This window comes from Corylus avellana, chromosome 10, assembly GCF_965113065.1.
Source record: "Corylus avellana chromosome 10, dhCorAvel1.hap1.2, whole genome shotgun sequence".
NCBI classification, from domain to species: domain Eukaryota; kingdom Viridiplantae; phylum Streptophyta; class Magnoliopsida; order Fagales; family Betulaceae; genus Corylus; species Corylus avellana.
Genome location: NC_142499.1, coordinates 2,367,313 through 2,384,438, shown reverse-complemented (window position 1 = coordinate 2,384,438; position 17,126 = coordinate 2,367,313). Strand labels below are relative to the sequence as shown.

The 17,126-nt window shown below is 34.5% G+C and overlaps 2 protein-coding genes across 2 annotated transcripts; one reads left to right on the top strand and one right to left on the bottom strand.

The window, feature by feature from the left end:
- Positions 1 to 7,983: 7,983 nt before the first annotated feature.
- On the bottom strand, positions 7,984 to 9,822 carry LOC132162131 (secoisolariciresinol dehydrogenase-like). Its single transcript, XM_059572389.1, has 2 exons — positions 9,769 to 9,822; positions 7,984 to 8,811 (listed from the first exon to the last, which is right to left on the bottom strand). The coding sequence occupies exons 1-2, from the start codon at positions 9,804 to 9,806 to the stop codon at positions 8,022 to 8,024; spliced, it is 828 nt and encodes a 275-aa protein (XP_059428372.1). The 5' UTR covers positions 9,807 to 9,822; the 3' UTR covers positions 7,984 to 8,021.
- Positions 9,823 to 11,798: 1,976 nt separating this feature from the next.
- Positions 11,799 to 16,152, top strand: LOC132192243 (IAA-amino acid hydrolase ILR1-like 3). The gene is made up of 5 exons (XM_059607518.2): positions 11,799 to 12,183; positions 14,047 to 14,172; positions 14,279 to 14,593; positions 14,962 to 15,090; positions 15,572 to 16,152. Exons 1-5 carry the CDS (start codon positions 11,833 to 11,835, stop codon positions 15,950 to 15,952), a joined length of 1,302 nt encoding a protein of 433 aa, XP_059463501.2. The 5' UTR covers positions 11,799 to 11,832; the 3' UTR covers positions 15,953 to 16,152.
- Positions 16,153 to 17,126: the final 974 nt, after the last annotated feature.

Below are 17,126 nucleotides of genomic sequence, written 5' to 3'. Positions count from 1 at the left end.
AGAAGAGAAGGAGAATAAACATATTTGTTTTTAATTTTCTTGCCATGCACCAAAGGAACAAGAGTAATGCTATTCAAACTCCAATACTCTCTTACATTATTTTTAAAATCATTATTGAATTAAAATTTAGTAGTAATTCATCTCAAATTTAATAATAATTTTAAAAGTCATGTTAAAGAGTATGAAATTAAGAGTGTAAGAGTAAAAATGTGTAGTATTTCTCAAAGAATAATAAATTTGTAAATTGTTGTACAACTTAGTAGACTGTTGTGGTAATTTGCCAAAGAATAATAAATTTTTAAGATTAATGCTATTTAGTAAGCTGTTGTATGACTTCTATACAATTGGGATGACACGGCAGTGAAAACCAATCTTTAAATCGGCAAGAATTATTAAAATAAAATATCAATGACTAATTTTCATTGCAACATCATATTAGTTGTATTCCAATCATACAATAATCTTATATTAAATAACATTTTTTTTTCAAGTTCTGATCCAATGACTGATTCTCAACCTTAAATCGATCATCAAATTGTATGCAGTAGTGTAACAGTCTACTAATTAAATAGCATTACTCACGCAAAATCTATCATTTATATTTTTATTCCATAATTATTTTATAACTTTTATTTTCTAATAAGAAATAGATCTAATGATTAGTTGTAAATGTCCTCATTACTACTCTAAGATGATTATGAAATAAAAATGTAGCATTACTCCTCCTTTGAATTTTTAGATCTTCAATTTTTCATATTTTGATTCAAAACACTGCTCGAAAGCCAAACCGATGGCTTGACTAGTGATGAGATGTAAGCACGGCATGCCTATTAGATCCATTTGATTGACACCTAAAATTAGCAGATGTTACTCAACATGCTTCTCTTGCCTTCTCGGTGAACACTTGGGTCTAAGGTGCCATTTTCTTAAAACATACTTGACACCTGTAGTGTTGTACAAAGGAGAGTTGAGTGCACGTGGGACATGGCAAACTCTCAAGGGGAGCATTAATTCCCCCTCAATTGCTCTCAATAAATATGTATATTGTTGTATGACTTGCATAGGGATAACATGGTAGTGAAAATGAAACTTTAAATCGGCAAAGAATTATTAAAAGAAAATATCAATGGCTAATTTTCACTGTAACATCATATCAGTAATATGACAGTCATGCAACAATCTATTAAATAACTTTTTTTTTTTTATCAAGTTCTGATCTAATGACTAATTCTCCCTACTAGAACGAAATTGTATACAATAGTATAAAAGTCTACTAATTAAATAGTGCAAAATCTATCATTTATCCTTTACACATGTACAAATAATGAGATGCGTACGTGTCTGGCCCAATGTTTCTCGTCTTAATTAATTGCCTTCCTTAACATCCAAACACGTGGCAATTCAGCAGGCAGTTGACTCAGCTTGGGCCTTTGTAGAGAAAGTTGTTGAGTCTGAAGAAACAAGCGAAGAAGACAGAAAAAAATTTTAATGTAGAAAAGATGAAGACAAAACTCAAAAGCGGAAGGGGCTTGTTAGTGCAATTTTTTTTTTTTTTTTTCTTTTTAAATAATAATAAAATTAAACATGGTGCTTGAATCCAATCATTAATTATTTGGGCTACAAAACCGTGGCTGAAAATTTGAAGATCTTTATTATAAAATGAATAGGAAAGCAAGGTTTCACCAAATTAGGCTGTTGAAGCTTGTTTTGAAGTAAGAATTTGTTTGGATTTACAATTTTAAAAAGTGCGATTTGAAAAATATTATTTTAAGTACATAATTCGTAGTTTGACAATAGAACGTGCTCTATTAACTATGTACATTACATTGTCAAACACACTATTTTCAACGATAATAGAACGTGCTCTATTAACTATTAAAAATAAATGTTAGAATAATATACTCTAAAGATACAAGTTAGTTTAATGGATTAAATGGAAAAAAATAATAATAAAAAAATATAAAAAATAAAAAATTATAACATAATTTGGAGAAAATTTTTATTATATTATGCTTTTTGTCACAAAACAAAATATATTTAATTTTAATTACCATGTATACATTAGTAAGCATAGCTGAGGCACTATGTATGTAATAAAAATAAAAATAATTACATGGATACCATTTTTATGAACCGAACCAAATTTAATTTGCAGTCTAATATATCAAGGAGCAGTAGACATGTCTTGCTATTTTTTGCATTAAACATTTCACATTTGACTGAACAAGTTTAATTTTCTGATGAAGTGATTCAGCAGCCTCTATTCTTGTTGATGAGAGGAGAGTGACAATTAATTAGTAGCGTTGGCAGCAAGGGCAAGTCTTGGGTCACCTCAAAATTCAAAAAATAAAAAATAAAAATTATATATTATAAAAATTAAAAAATTCTAAATTTTAGGTATTTTTATGAAATCGGCCCTCTAAAATTAATTTTTTATATCCAAAATATTTTTCTTTTGGTTTTGTGCCCCTCTTAGGTAACAGTTCGTGTTCATATGTCGAGTTCAAATTATATCAAGACATAAGTATAAGACTATGATTGTGTTTGACATTGTGATTTCATAGATTAAAAGTGTGATTTTAATTTAAACCAAATCGCAAAAAAATAGACTGCTTGGGATTGTGTTTTTAAAAAATTGTGATTTAAAAAAATAGAAAATCTATATTTTCAAATCGCAGGTAATGAAGTGCTTTGTTTAAAAGGTTAAACTGCGATTTTGCCAGACGCTTAACTGTGTTTTTAAAAATCATATTTTTAAATTGTACATTTAATTAAACGGATTAGACCTCATAACCCACAAATTTTATATTAGATTCGTACTGAATTTACTCATCAGTTAGCGTAACATGATATACTTCCAAGACCAAAACGTAACCCCAACGTAAAAATGATGTAGAAACGAAAATCTTCACGACCATGATGTTATTGTAACATGTACGTTGTAATTTGTAAATATATGTATATAAAGGACGTGTACTGTATGTTGCACATGTAACATTGTTTTCAAGTGCACCCATCGTTCTCTTCCTCTACGCCTGCTTGCAAGATTTCTGACACTACCAAACAGAGAAAATGAAGGAAAAAACGAACCCCTCCCCCCCCCCCCCCCCCCCTTTGACATAAGAAGGGACGCGCGAGAGGGAAATGACACCAAATATGTGGGAGAGAGTTGCAGCAAGAGGGGGAGTTTGTGAAGTAGGTCCCTTCTTCGGACAGAAAATTTCTGGATAGCGACTACATATCTTGTTCGGACAGAGAACTCTTGCTCGAACGGAAAATTTCTACTTTTCGGTTCAGACAACAACACATCTGTTCGGACAGATAAACTCCTGCTCGGACAGAGACTATGCACGAAAGTCCTCGATCACACATTCCAAGGTTAATAGGGGAGCCCTCCATAAGGGGGATCCCCATCCCACAGTAGGAGTTGGTGTAAGAATGTTGTTGTGTTTTTTTTTTTTTTTTTTTAAGAGGTGTAAGTTGTTTGAGTTTAGGAAAATATGACGAAGGGATGATGGGAAGTTGATTTTGTGTGATGTTAGAGATCTCTCATCATGGCGCAAACCATCCAAATGATGTATTAGGGAGACAAGGTCACAAGAGTATAAGACAATCGTCTACTTGGACAGTTGGACGGTTGATTTCAAGATGAGAATTTGGTTAAAAATTGTATTTAGATTAAATTTTTTAAGAGTAATACAAAATATATATGTTTTTTTAGTGGGAATTTCAAGATTTCATTAATATCAAAATAACATAGCTTTCGCTGCACATCATGAATAAAAGTTGGGTATTCTTCCGTCAAAATTTGCTCTAGATATTACGGAGTCGCTCTTTTTGCTAGCCTATGAGCAGCCATATTTGCATTTCTCTTGACATCATGCTTTCGAACCAATGAAGTAACAAATTTGCATTCTCGATCAATTGACCATAACGTACAACTTCAAGATTTTTCCTCCGTATGTAAAACATATGCAATCTCCAATCTCCATTGCATTTTTCTCCAACATTAAACTAATATAACGTGTTGTAAGTGAGGAATACCATTTAGTTATACAACTGCCATATAACAGATATGACAGTCGTATAATAGTCTAAATAGTATTACTCGTTTTAAGTGACTTACACTTTTGTTTTTATTAAGTGATTGGCATTGTAAGCCACTTAAAACACACCATATGTCAATCGGTGTAATATAAGTATGATAAATGGGTATGAGAAATATCATTATTAATTTTTATTATTTCACAATGTTTACATGACAATCCTAACCAATCCTTGAATTGATCTTTGTTTAAAAAAAAAAAAAAAAAATCAATGATTGGTTGGTACTCTTACGTCGGATTGTGAGATAGTTGTGAAATAAAAATGTGATTTTTATAATTTATCTTTCTTCCTTTTTTATGGTTGATTTTTTTTTTAAAAAAATATATATATATCTTGGTTAAGTCAACAAGAGAGTTGTTTTAAAAATTCATGTGGAATTTTCAAGTTGAAATTTGTGAGCATTTTAAATTCTAAGATTAATATGCTATATATTGTAAGTTTTCTACCAAAGATTATTATTATTATCACCATTATTACTCTTTTTTAACTAGTATCATTAGTATTGTTCTAAGCACGATCACAATCATTTGCACCTTTACACTACTATTATTAGTATTGTTATATGTAATAGCATCATCATTTGTACTATTATTATTTATCATTGACACAAGAAGGGTCGAGAGGGAAATGACAACAAATATGTGGGAGAGAGTTAGAGCAAGAGGGGGATTTTGTGAAGTAGGTCCCTTCTTCGGATAGAAAATTCTTGCCCGGATAGCGACTCTCTTGTTCGGATAGAGAACTCTTGCTCGAACAGAAAATTTTTACTTTTCGGTTTGGACAACAACTTACCTGTTCGAACAAATAAACTTTTGCTCGGACAGAGACTCTCTGTCCGAATCCCTTCACACATTCCAAGGTTAATAGGAATTCCTCCACATGGGGGATCCCCATCCCACAGTGGGAGTTGGTGTAGGTTGTTTGAGTTTAGGGAAATATGACGAAGCATGATGGGAAGTTGATTTTGTGTGATGTTAGAGAGGTCTCATCATGACGCAAACCATCCAAATGATATATTAGGGAGACAGTTGGACAGTTGATTTAGGGCTGATTTCAAGAAGAGAATTTGGTTAAAAATTGTATTTATAATTTCTTTTTTTTTTTTAAAGAGTAATTCTACAAAATATATATGTTTTTTTAAGTGAAAATTTCAAGATTTCATTAAAAGATAAAGGTTGGGTATTCTTCCATCCAACTTTGCTTTAGAGAATGCTTAATTAATTGCTCTCTTTGCTTGTTTATGAGCGGCCATATTTTCTTCTTTTTGACCTACCTCATGCTCCAAAATTCAAGCTAATGAAGTGTTATCTTTGTATTCTCGATCAATTGATTATAACGGCTTCAAGATTTCCCCTCCATATGTAAAACATTTACAATGTCCATCGCATTTCTCTCCAAAATTAAGCTAATATGACATGTTTTAAGTGAGTAATACCATTTAGTATACGAATGTCATACAACTGAAATGACATAGCTGTAAAAATCAGCATTTTTCTTTTTTTAAAAAAAAATCTATAATTGTTGATCCAATTGCTAATTTTTACTGTCATGTCATCCAATTGAATGTCAGACGTATAATAGTCTAATAAATAACATTACTCGTTTTAAGTGGCTTACACTTTTGTTTTTACTAAGTGGTTAGCATTGGAAGCCACTTATACAGTATATATAAGCCGGTATAACATAAATATGATAAATAGGTGTAAATAGTATCATACTATCATTATTAATTTTCATCTTATAATTATTTCACAATGTTAACGTGATAATTCTAACCGATCCTTTGTTCAATTTTTGTTATTAAAAAAAGCAATGATTAGCCAAACAGGTGATTGAGATGCAAGCAGCAGTGCATCGATGCACTGGTACAGTAGACTTCATGGAGGAAAAATTGAAGCCTTACCCAGCAACTGTCAACGATGAAGCAATGTACGGTCATGGAAAAAGGGTTGGAGAAAGTTTGCTTGGGGAACCCAATGTCCACCTTCTTCCACTGGTTATGGGAGCGGAGGACTTCAGCTTCTACTCACAGAACAGAAGATTCCAGCTGCATTTTTCATGATTGCGGGGCGGGGGGGGGGGGGGGGGGGGCGGACGCTTGCAGTCACCCTACTTGGTTATCGTCCCATTGGAGCAGCTCTCCATGCTGCCGTGGCCATTTCTTACGTCGATGCCCATCTTGCCCAGGCTCCTTAGGGACTGGGATAGAAAAACATAGGGCAAAAAAGATAAATGTTTATTATTTGTAAATAATATTGGAGTGATAAACACTTGGAAAAGAAAAATAATATTTGTCTTCAAATTTTAGCTGGCCCAACAATTATTTTTTATAATAATCTACAAGCTGAGCCCAGTCCAAGATTAACAGGTCAAAAGAACCCAGCCCAAAATAATCCCACTGAACTATCCTTTGCCATGGTGAATTTAGGCTGCTCGGTCCAACTGGCCCAATTATTTATTGTTTTGTAAACACTTTGAAAATGATCATTAATTGACCTTTTATTAACGTAGGAGTGAGACAGGAGCAACATTTAGTAAATCCCTCCCAACCCCCCCCCCCCCCCCCCCAAAAAAAAAAAAAAACAGCTTCAACACGGAGGGTGGTTATGTAGTCAATAATGCTATACATTACTTCATTATCTAAAGTTCTAGATATTCAAGGGATTAAGTTTCGAAACTAACGACATGATGATTTTTGTTTTTTTTTTTTATGGTTTTATTTAATAATATATGCATATGCATTCTCCACTTGCATTTTCACTCCAGTATGAGTTGTTTTTTTCTATTAAAAAAGGCAGGTGAGTAAGATCAATTGTGGTTCTTTTAGCTAGGTGTGATTATAGTAACATCTATCCACTGGGAACCGCACAAGAGGGGTCTAAAAGGTGAGAACTGCAGGCACCTCATTAAGTCCGACTAAGTCATAACTTAACACAGCCCCACCATAGCATTAATAGAATTAATGTGGTTTATATTAATCATGTATGAAGATTCCAATTGCGAGATTGAATCCATATCCTAGTATTTATCTAATCACTATGAAAGTTTTCTTGAACCACAGCCCTTGTAGGTTAAGATATGGTCAAACAAATGATAAATTATTCACTTAGCTTCTAATGGTTATGCAAGAGAAAAAGTTAAAATGAGGCATTTTAACGTTTAAATTATTAAGCATGGGACTTTTGGCTCGCGAAGATTTTTTATTTTCTTTTAATAATGACTAATTGAAGGGGTAGTAGGTATTTAGGGTTGCCGTGGAAAAAATACAAAAAAAATTACATTTTTGTTTTACAATTATTTTATAACTTTTCTTTTCTAATAAGAAATAGATCTAACGATTAGTTGTAAATGCCTCCATTATTATTATTAGATAATTATGAAATAAAAATGTAACTTTTGAATTATTTTCATTTAATTCACAGCTTTTGGCCAGTTGCTTCTGTGAACGGCAACTTAATTAAGCTTCTATTTGCGTCAAGCAATCTTTTTTTGCTTCACTAAAAAGCCTAAATAAGCTAGATCGAGTTGACATTTTGTTGATTAACAGGTATATTATCTCTTTTAGAACTATTTATCCTGTAGAAATTGACATGACTCATTAATTAACTACAATTAGGAATTGCAAATGAGGATTTAGAAAGATAAATTTAATCATTTAATCATTACTTTAATATTTCCATGATGTAATACCCTTTTAACAGATGAAGTATAACACGTGAAATATTTAATTTATATAAATAAAATTGATTTGACTGAGTCAAAATTCAATCTAAAAACCTTAAATTTATACCATGTTAAATCACCGTAATAATAAGTAACACAAAACACTTGTTAAAACATAGAAACAGTTTTCTTCTTTATGTCATGCATGTCCGAATACATTCTCAAACGAAAAACACATTAACAAAGATAGATCAAGAATCTGGGTACTGAAACATCTGAAAAGCAGAATTAAGAATGCTGAAGCCGCCATCTATGAGGAGATTGTGTCCACTCACATACTTGGATTCACTGCTAGCTAAATAAAGAGCAGCATTGGCAACATCTTCTGCTTTAAGGGTCACACCCTTCAGGTTAGCAAGTGAGTTCATCACATTCTCAAACCCCTCATCATCAAGCCCAACAAATTTCCTTGCTAAAGGCGTTGCAAGAGCATAGGGAGATAAGCAATTAACCCTAATGCCAAATTGCCCAAGCTCAACCGCCGCATTTTTCGTAAGCCCCAAGACTGCGTGCTTTGAGCAAGCATACGCATGTGAAGCTGCACCTCCTACGTACGAGCTTATGCTAGCCGTTGATATAATGCTGCCGGTACGGGCCGGAATCATGGCCTGAGATGCATGCTTAATGCCAAGGAAGACGCCAGTGACGTTGACGCTGAGAACGCGCTCGAAATCTGACTTTTCGTTGTCGATGATGCGTGCCTTGTTTTCGTCAGCTATGCCGGCATTGTTGAACATTATGTCGAGCTTTCCATAGGATGCGACGGCTTTCTCCACTGCGTTTTTTATGTGGGATTCGTCGGTGACATCGCAGTGGACGTAGAGGGAGTTTGATGGCCCCAAAGCCTCGATGACTGCATGGCCCAGATCATCTTGGATGTCGGCGATTACGACTTTGGCTCCATGATGGGCGAAGACTTTGGCGGTGCATTCACCGATGCCGCTGGCTCCTCCGGTTATTAATGCCACTTTTCCCTCTAGCCTACACAGATTAGAGTTGACCCGGTCATGTTGTATATATTTTTAGATAAAAGAACATTTTGGTCATCTAAATGTAATTCTCTTGAAGTAAGCTAGAAAGTGCATATATATTCTCTACTGATGAGATCGTTATGTCATTGGTGATTGTTGAATTGCTTAGGTTTTGTGCAATTTGATTGAATGTAACTTGTGAGGGTCAAGAGTACTATAATCTCAATTGATTAGCCTAATGGCCGGATTTGTATTAAGAGTAATGCTATGGTATAAGACTGTAATAAAATTTGAAAATGTAGCAGTAAAAGTCAACTTTTAAATCAACATTTGTAAAATAAAAAACTAAACAATTAAGACGTAATATTCATTGTCATGTCAATTCAGAGAAAGAAAAAAAAAAAAAAACCTTGTTCAAATCCTAGCAACTAGATTACTACGTGGGCTTGGCATGAAGAATTAAGGCCATATAATAGTTGGGCCTCCAGCCATCTTTTACGAGTCATTTTCGGAAATGTATGACTAAATCCCAAATAGGAAAGTCCATTACTAATAGATCAGGCAACAACTTACCCTCCCTGTTAAACGGCTAACCTGAGTCTAGTTTCCATATAAATACTTGCTTTAAAAGGGTGATAAAGAAGAGAACTCGATCTCATCCTACCACCATATAGTAAAAATTATGAATCCTATTGTTTGGAGGGGAGAAGAAAAGGGAGGGTTAACTTTAGAGGGCCAAATCCACCATAGTTTGCTAAAGTTGGCATTGAATCATGTTTTAGACAACTGAGTGAGGACCCGACCAACCATCCTAGGAGCGGCTGGTTCACTGATTTGACTTGGAGAACAAAAACGTTGTAAGGGGTGATTGATATGATGATATCCTTTGTGTAAATAATGTGATAAGGGTGTGAAATTAAGGAAGCTTAGCGAAAATATGAACTCAAAATAAGCATGTATTACTAACCTTCTTGTGACAGCTGAGAGTAATGAACTGGTCGCCATTGAAGTTTGCACACACACACTGACCGAGAGAGAGAGAGAGAGAGAGAGAGAGAGAGAGAGAGAGAGAGAGAGAGAGAGAGAGAGAGAGAGAGAGAAAGAGTTACTCTCAGAGATTGGAAATCATTACAGGACATGTGGACGAAGACCCTTAAATTCATTGATGACGCTGTTGATATTGATCATGTGGCCTCACATGCATGCACTAGCTAGAGTCACTAGACCAATATTGCGCCTGCAGGTCTCATTTGAAATATTCAGGGAATACTCCACGTAGCCCATTCCCTGTTTTTTAAAAATAATGTGATTAGAAGTTTTTTTTGTTTAATTTGTTTCATCTTTGTCTTTATTTTTGGTAATTAACCTTAATAAACAATGTTAAATAATGGATATTCGATCCAGCTCGATGGATTCAATTACTAATTTCGAAAAGTATCTTCAACCGTCTCAATGGGGAGGCTCGTCTGCATGCACTTCCCAAATACTATAATATAGTCAAGGCATAGTCCATAATGGGAGCTAGAGACGGCAAGTGGGTCCGATATCCGACCCAAGTTTTTGTAAAAGATAAACAATGAAACAACTTCACCTATAATGTATTGATAGATCCCAAAGTAATTATAATAAAAAAAATCCATATTGGTCTTCTCAGTCTTTTCAAGTGACATTATTAGAGAGAGAAGAAGAGAAAAATAAATGAGTTTAATTTTAACTCAAATAGCAAAGAGCAGAGGGGAGACGTGATTCAGCGGCATGCCGCGTGCTGTTTTACATTATCCGCCAAACCTATGATTATTATTTATTCTCTTTTATTTAATTCCTTGTTTGTTTTGGTTTAGTTATCCTTATTGGTTGGACTACTATGGTGATGATATTGAGCAAAGGAGACAAACATGGACAAAGAAGAAGACAGAAAAAGTTTTTAATTGTCCATGGTCTTAGATCTGACGGCTAGGATTGATTATCCCAAAGATGACAGCTGCTTTATCATTCAAAACAAAGTTGGATTACTATTCAAAGTTAGCTTTCTTTAAAAGAATCATTGAAAAAATCAGCCGTCATATGGAAAATGAATCTTTGGAAGATTAGCCGTCAACTTGTGTGCCTTCAATTCTATGACTTGGGCTTCTACAGTACTCTCGTGCCTGGGCGGGGACAGCATGCGATAACGAACGGTTTACAAGGCCCATATTTGAAAAGCCCAATGAAGAGCAAAAATTTAAGACAAAACTCGAAAACGGAAGGGGGCTTGTTAGACCAATTTTCATTATGCCGGAATAGCAATCGAAATTACCAACAAAAGAAGAGGAAAATACGTGGAGGAGTTTTCTAGCAAGAGATCACTTTGATACTTAAATCAATAAAGTTTGACTATGAGTTGTCCGCTCACAGTTAATTCATACACGACCATTCTTTTTAAGGTAATTCATCACACGTTGTTCACATCATAGCATGCCCTATGCATTTAGGGCCATGAGTCAGTTGACAAGAAAAAGGGCCGAGTGGTGTGAAAATGGTGTGGGAAAGATCATGTGCTTTCAAGTATTAGTGAACTCAGATTAATGGATCAATATTTGGGTTAGATGAGTTCGGCACTTTGGTTATGTTGGCTTGCTAGCCCAAAATGCCAACAGGGTTGAAGGGAGGAATAAGGCAGACAAGACCCAAATGTGTTGGACTATAAACTTCAAATGGGTTGGAAACATGTAAAAATCACGTGCATTTTATAGAACCCAATTTTGAAAAAAGAAAAAAAAAAAACAAAAACAAATATATATAATTATTGAGTGATATTTTAATATTTTTTAATTATTGAGTGATATAATAAATTTATAATATTAAAAAACACGGGCGTGATCATCACTCATAATTATTATATATATTGTCCAATTTAATTTAATATAAACATTACCCAACGAGGCGTGGATTCTGATTTGAATATTGGGCCGTGGTAGAGTTACCCACCAAACTAGGATTCGTTGGGATACAATCATACAACAATAAGTCATAGGTTTCCTGTGTGTTTCCCATGGAGTGGGTGTGTTTCGTCCTGTTATTGTCAACGTTTCTGTGTCGCATAAAATGGGGTATGGGGAGTGGTTCGGGATCGGAACTGAGTCAACTCACTCGGGAGTTGTTGGAGTCGGCGAGGGAGGCGGAGTTCTCGGACTGGTTGACAAGTGTTCGGAGGAGAATCCACGAGAACCCGGAGTTGGCCTTTGAGGAGTACGAGACGAGTCAACTTATTAGATCGGAGTTGGAGTCGCTGGGGATCAAGTACTCGTCGCCGGTTGCCAAGACCGGGCTTGTGGCTTCTATTGGGTCCGGCGCTCAACCCTGGTTCGCTCTCCGGGCTGACATGGATGCTCTCCCTATCCAGGTTCCACACCCAACCCCCCCCCCCCCCCCCCCTCCCTCTCTCTCTCTCTCTCTCTCTCTATTGTTAAACATGCTTCGGCAAAATAAAGCAAAATAAAGCTAATTTTGGTTTTTAAATGTGGAGTTGTTGGGCAATCCCGGTCACCCATAAGGATGATGGGGGGATCTTCTTGGGTGTTTGTTACAGGGTTTTGGTCCGATACCAGATTGATGAAAAAAATAATAATAAAAAATAAGAATAATGTTTTTTTGAAAAAGTGAAAAAAAAATAGAAATGTTTAGTATAAAAAAATTTAAAAAAAAAAATTTATTTTGTAGTTTTTTTATTTATTTAAATAGTAAAGTGATTAATGAAATGTAAAAAGTAAAAAAAAAAAAATTAAAAAAATTAATAAATGAGATGAATAGTATTAGCAAACAGGGTAAATTACTTGAGTGGCCATATATGTGCATTTTTATAGATGTCAAGCTCGGTGGGTTTATCATCCTCTACAGTAATTGTTGAGTTGTGGCCTTGTGGGATTGATGGACTCCTAGGGAGTGTTTGGCAAATGGGATAGCCTAAACACTATAGTTGATGTAGATTGATGTTAAAAAAAAGTAAGAATGTTTAGTTTTAAAAAAAAAAAAAAAAGTGAAAAAAGTTTTGTTTTGTAGTGATTTTTTTATTTGAATAATAATAAAAAGTGAATGATTTGATATTAAAAGTGAAAAAGTTAAAATGTTTTGATGTTGATTTTTTTGAGAAATGGTGATGAATAGTATTTGGGTCAACCCCATCCCCATTACCAAACAAAGCCTAATGCTACTCGGCTTTGGGATTTTTTTTACTTGTTTCTTTCGCATGTGGGACAATGGTTTCTTCGATCAATCCGCTGGGGCCATATAAATATAGGAATAAAGGACATGTTCGGCGGCTGAGCATCTTATTCTTGTCACCCATTTGTCATATGTGCATGTTCGGCGGCTTTGGACGATTGAGAGAGCAATCGGATCCCAAGTTTTGGCCGTTCAAGCATCTATTTAGGCGGCTGCTATCATTTGGGGTTGGTTTAAAAAAATTTAAAATGAAAATAATGATAGATATAAAAAAGTAAAAAAAGTAGTATTGAAAAGTAAAAAATTTTGTTTTGGAGTGATTTTTTATTTAAATAATAATAAAAAGTGAATGATGTAATATAAAAAGTAAAAATATTTTGACATAAATTTTTTTTGAAAAAAATGAGATGAATAGTGTGGTGGTATTTAGTGTTGTTTAACAAACACCACCTCTATTCGATTATAGGGCGATTCGAGAATATCCTATTCATGTTGTTTTTATATATTTATAATTTTTTTTTTTTTATCATGAGTGACATGTACCATAGTCTAATTAATTATGATGTGGCATTTAACGGTTTTTGTTAAAAAAAAAAAAAAATGGCAAAAGTTAATTAGTTTGGGAGACCTTAATAAAAAAATATATAAAATATAAAATATAAAAAAAAATAAATAAACTGATTTGGGTGCTTTATTTTTTTAAAGGGAAAAAATTCAGCTAGGGATATTCATAAGATTTTTTTTTTTTTTTTTCTTCTAAACTAAGCCGTTTCCTTTGGCTTTCCCAAATTATTCTGTTAGATAGATGGTTTAGCCTTGTTAAGCTGCATGTGCAAGATAGATAGCCAACTTACTTTAGATTTTCTGTTGTGGTGGCCATGGATGCATATGTTTAGAGAGTTAATGATGATGCTATAACGATTAATTTCGTTGTTTTGTTTAAGCTCTTGTTCTTGTAATAGTAATATACATGTAGGAATTAGTTGTTTTCCATACTTCTTTCTTAATAAACTGATTGATTTAATTCATCATTATCATTTGAAAGGAATTGGTAGAGTGGGAGTACAAGAGCAAGAACCCTGGCAAAATGCATGCTTGTGGCCATGATGCTCATGTAACAATGCTGCTTGGAGCCGCCAAATTACTTCAGCGCAGAAGCACTGAATTAAAGGTAGATTAGCACTCACACATACATCTAAGAACAAATATATATCAGGAATTAAAAGTTATTTTCTTGATTTTGTGCATTTTTTTTCAAACTCGATCTATTTTCAAAGGGGACTGTTAAGCTTGTTTTCCAACCTGGAGAAGAGAGTCATGCCGGAGCTTTTTATATGTTAGAAGAGGGGGCACTAGATAAGATTCAAGCCATTTTTGGATTACATGTTGCACCAGAATTAGCCACTGGCACAATTGGCTCAAGACCAGGTCCAATGCTTGCTGGCTCTGCCAGGTTTTTGGCCACAATTCGAGGGAAGGGCGGGCATGCTGCAAAGCCGCATGAAACTAGGGATCCAGTTCTAGCAGCATCATTGGCTATCATTTCATTCCAACAGATTATTTCCCGTGAAACCGATCCTCTAGAGGCCAGGGTAGGTTTTCTTACATTCTTGAAGCATTTTTGTTTGAGTAATGCTACTTTTCCTACTCATTTCATATCGGCTGATATAATGTATTTTAAGTGACGTCCTAATATCATGAGAAGTCACTTAAAACACATCACGTTAACTTGTCGATGTTTCTTATATGGATGAACAATGCAGAAAGAGTAGAATAATAATAATTTTTACACACATTTTATATCGACTGACGTGGGTGCATGTGAATAGTAGCATTACTCATGCATAAAGGCTTGTTCTAATTTTCTGTGAGAATTTCTGTCGGTGGTTAATGAACCTCAGCCGGATATATAGAAATCTAAAGGCAAATATTTTTGTTGATATGATCCTACCATTTACAGGTGGTCTCTGTTGGGTTCATTGAGGGTGGCAAAGCAGGAAATGTAATCCCAGAGACAGTGAGATTTGGAGGCACTCTCCGGAGCATGACTTCAGAAGGTTTATCCTACCTTATGCAAAGAATTAAAGAGGTATTTAAGTTAATTTGCGTTTAGAGTTCAAGGAAAAAAGAAAAGAGCTAATTTTTATCAAAAAAAAATTAAACATGGTGCTTGAATCCAATCATTATTTGGGCTACAAAACTGTGGCTGAAAATTTGAAAATCTTTATTAGAAAATGAATATATAGGAAATGACCAAATAGGCTGCTGACAATCAAAAAGCTTTGAGCATGCAAATGCACTTCCTTTGATCACCAAATTAGGCTGCTGAAGTTTATTTTGCATTAGTTCATTTGGGTTTGCAATTTTAAAACGTGCAACTTGAAAAATTCTATTTTTAAATACGCACCCCTAACTAGCTTGTTTGCGATTTAAAAACGCATGTTTTTCTATATTTTTACATTGCAATTTTTTAAAAACGTTCTCCAAGGCAATACATCTCACGTTTGGTTTTCGAGCCTAATTATACCATTTAAGAAGGACGAGTTGGTAAAAAAAAATTTATGAAACAGGTGATTGAGATGCAAGCAGCAGTCCATCGATGCACTGGTACAGTAGACTTCATGGAGGAAAAATTGAAGCCTTACCCAGCAACTGTCAACGATGAAGAAATGTACAGTCATGGAAAAAGGGTTGGAGAAAGTTTGCTTGGGGAACCCAATGTCCACCTTCTTCCTCTGTTTATGGGAGCGGAGGACTTCAGCTTCTACTCACAGAAGATGCCTGCTGCATTTTTCATGATTGGGGTAGCAAATGAAACGCTCAAATCAGGCGGACGGCTGCACTCACCCTACTTGGTTATCGACGAGGAGGTTCTTCCCATTGGAGCAGCTCTCCATGCTGCCGTAGCCATTTCTTACCTGGATGGCCGCCATCTTGCCGAGGCTCGTTAGGGACTGGGATGGAAAATCATTGGGAAAAAAAATATTTTTCTTTAAAATTTGTCAAAGAGAAGAAATTAAATCATGCGAGTACGTTGAATTATCAATGTATTATTTGTAAATATTGGAGAGATAAACACATGGAAAAGAATATGTGTAAATATTCTAGCCCTAATCTCATCTTATCCTTTTAGAAAAATGTTACCTTGTGTGCAAGGATGAAGGCAAAGTTTAGTATGTGCATAGGCCAATAACCAATGAATTGTGTTGTTAGGGTTGATATGCAACCAAAAAAAAAAAAAATTACCCTATAATTTTTTTTTTTTTTACCTTCAATATTTTTTTTTTCCTTATGAGTTGGGGGTGGCCATGGCCTATATCAGCCACCCTCTTCCTTCGTCACTGCTTGTGCTGGTTAGATATGTGTCACGTTATGTGTTCCAAATGGTAGCTTAATTGGATAAAGATCACGCCTCAGAAAGCGAAAATCATTAGTTCGAATATCTCTCCCTTCTCTTCTTGTGTAGACATAAAAATAAAAATAAAAGTTTTACGCGCTATGTATCTTACAAATTTTATTGAAAAATTAAGAGGCCAACATGATAATACGGAGTAATTCTAAAAGTTTATTTTGTGTTACTCTAAAAATGATGTGACTTTTAAAATCACAATTTAATCAAAATTCATAATAGTCGTAACCTAGCTCATCGTTGGGCTTAACATGCAACCCTTCTCAAGTGTACATGTTGGTTGGCATAATAATACCACATCACAGGCTAATAATCTACGGGCTGAGCCTAGTCCAAGATTAACAGGTGAAAAGAATCCAGCCCAAACTAATCCTACATTCCTACTGAACTATGCTTAGCAATGGTGAACTTAGGCTGATCGGTCCAACTGGCCCAAGGGTCACTCCCAAAAACTACTAATTATTTATTGTTTTGTAAACACTTTGAAAATGATCATAAAAATATTTTTCGTTACTTAGCTTGTACTGAAAATTATTAATATTTTTATATAATATTATATAATTAATGATTCTTATTCATAATAAAAATATGTTATCAAGAAACTAGTAGAATAGTCAATTAATTAAGTAAATTGACTTTTTAGGAAATAAACAATAATGTCATTATCGTAGAGTGAGACTGGGCAGGAGCAATAGAAATATCATATATAGCCATTA

Coding starts and splice junctions, on each gene's coding strand:
- LOC132162131 (XM_059572389.1), bottom strand. CDS start 9,806: ATGGCGACCAGTTCATTACTCTCAGCTGTCACAAGAAG. Junction 8,812..9,768: donor CTCTCAGCTGTCACAAGAAG/GTTAGTAATACA, acceptor TAATCTGTGTAG/GCTAGAGGGAAAAGTGGCAT.
- LOC132192243 (XM_059607518.2), top strand. CDS start 11,833: ATGGAGTGGGTGTGTTTCGTCCTGTTATTGTCAACGTTTCTGTGTCGC. Junction 14,594..14,961: donor CCGATCCTCTAGAGGCCAGG/GTAGGTTTTCTT, acceptor TACCATTTACAG/GTGGTCTCTGTTGGGTTCAT. Junction 15,091..15,571: donor TTATGCAAAGAATTAAAGAG/GTATTTAAGTTA, acceptor TTTATGAAACAG/GTGATTGAGATGCAAGCAGC.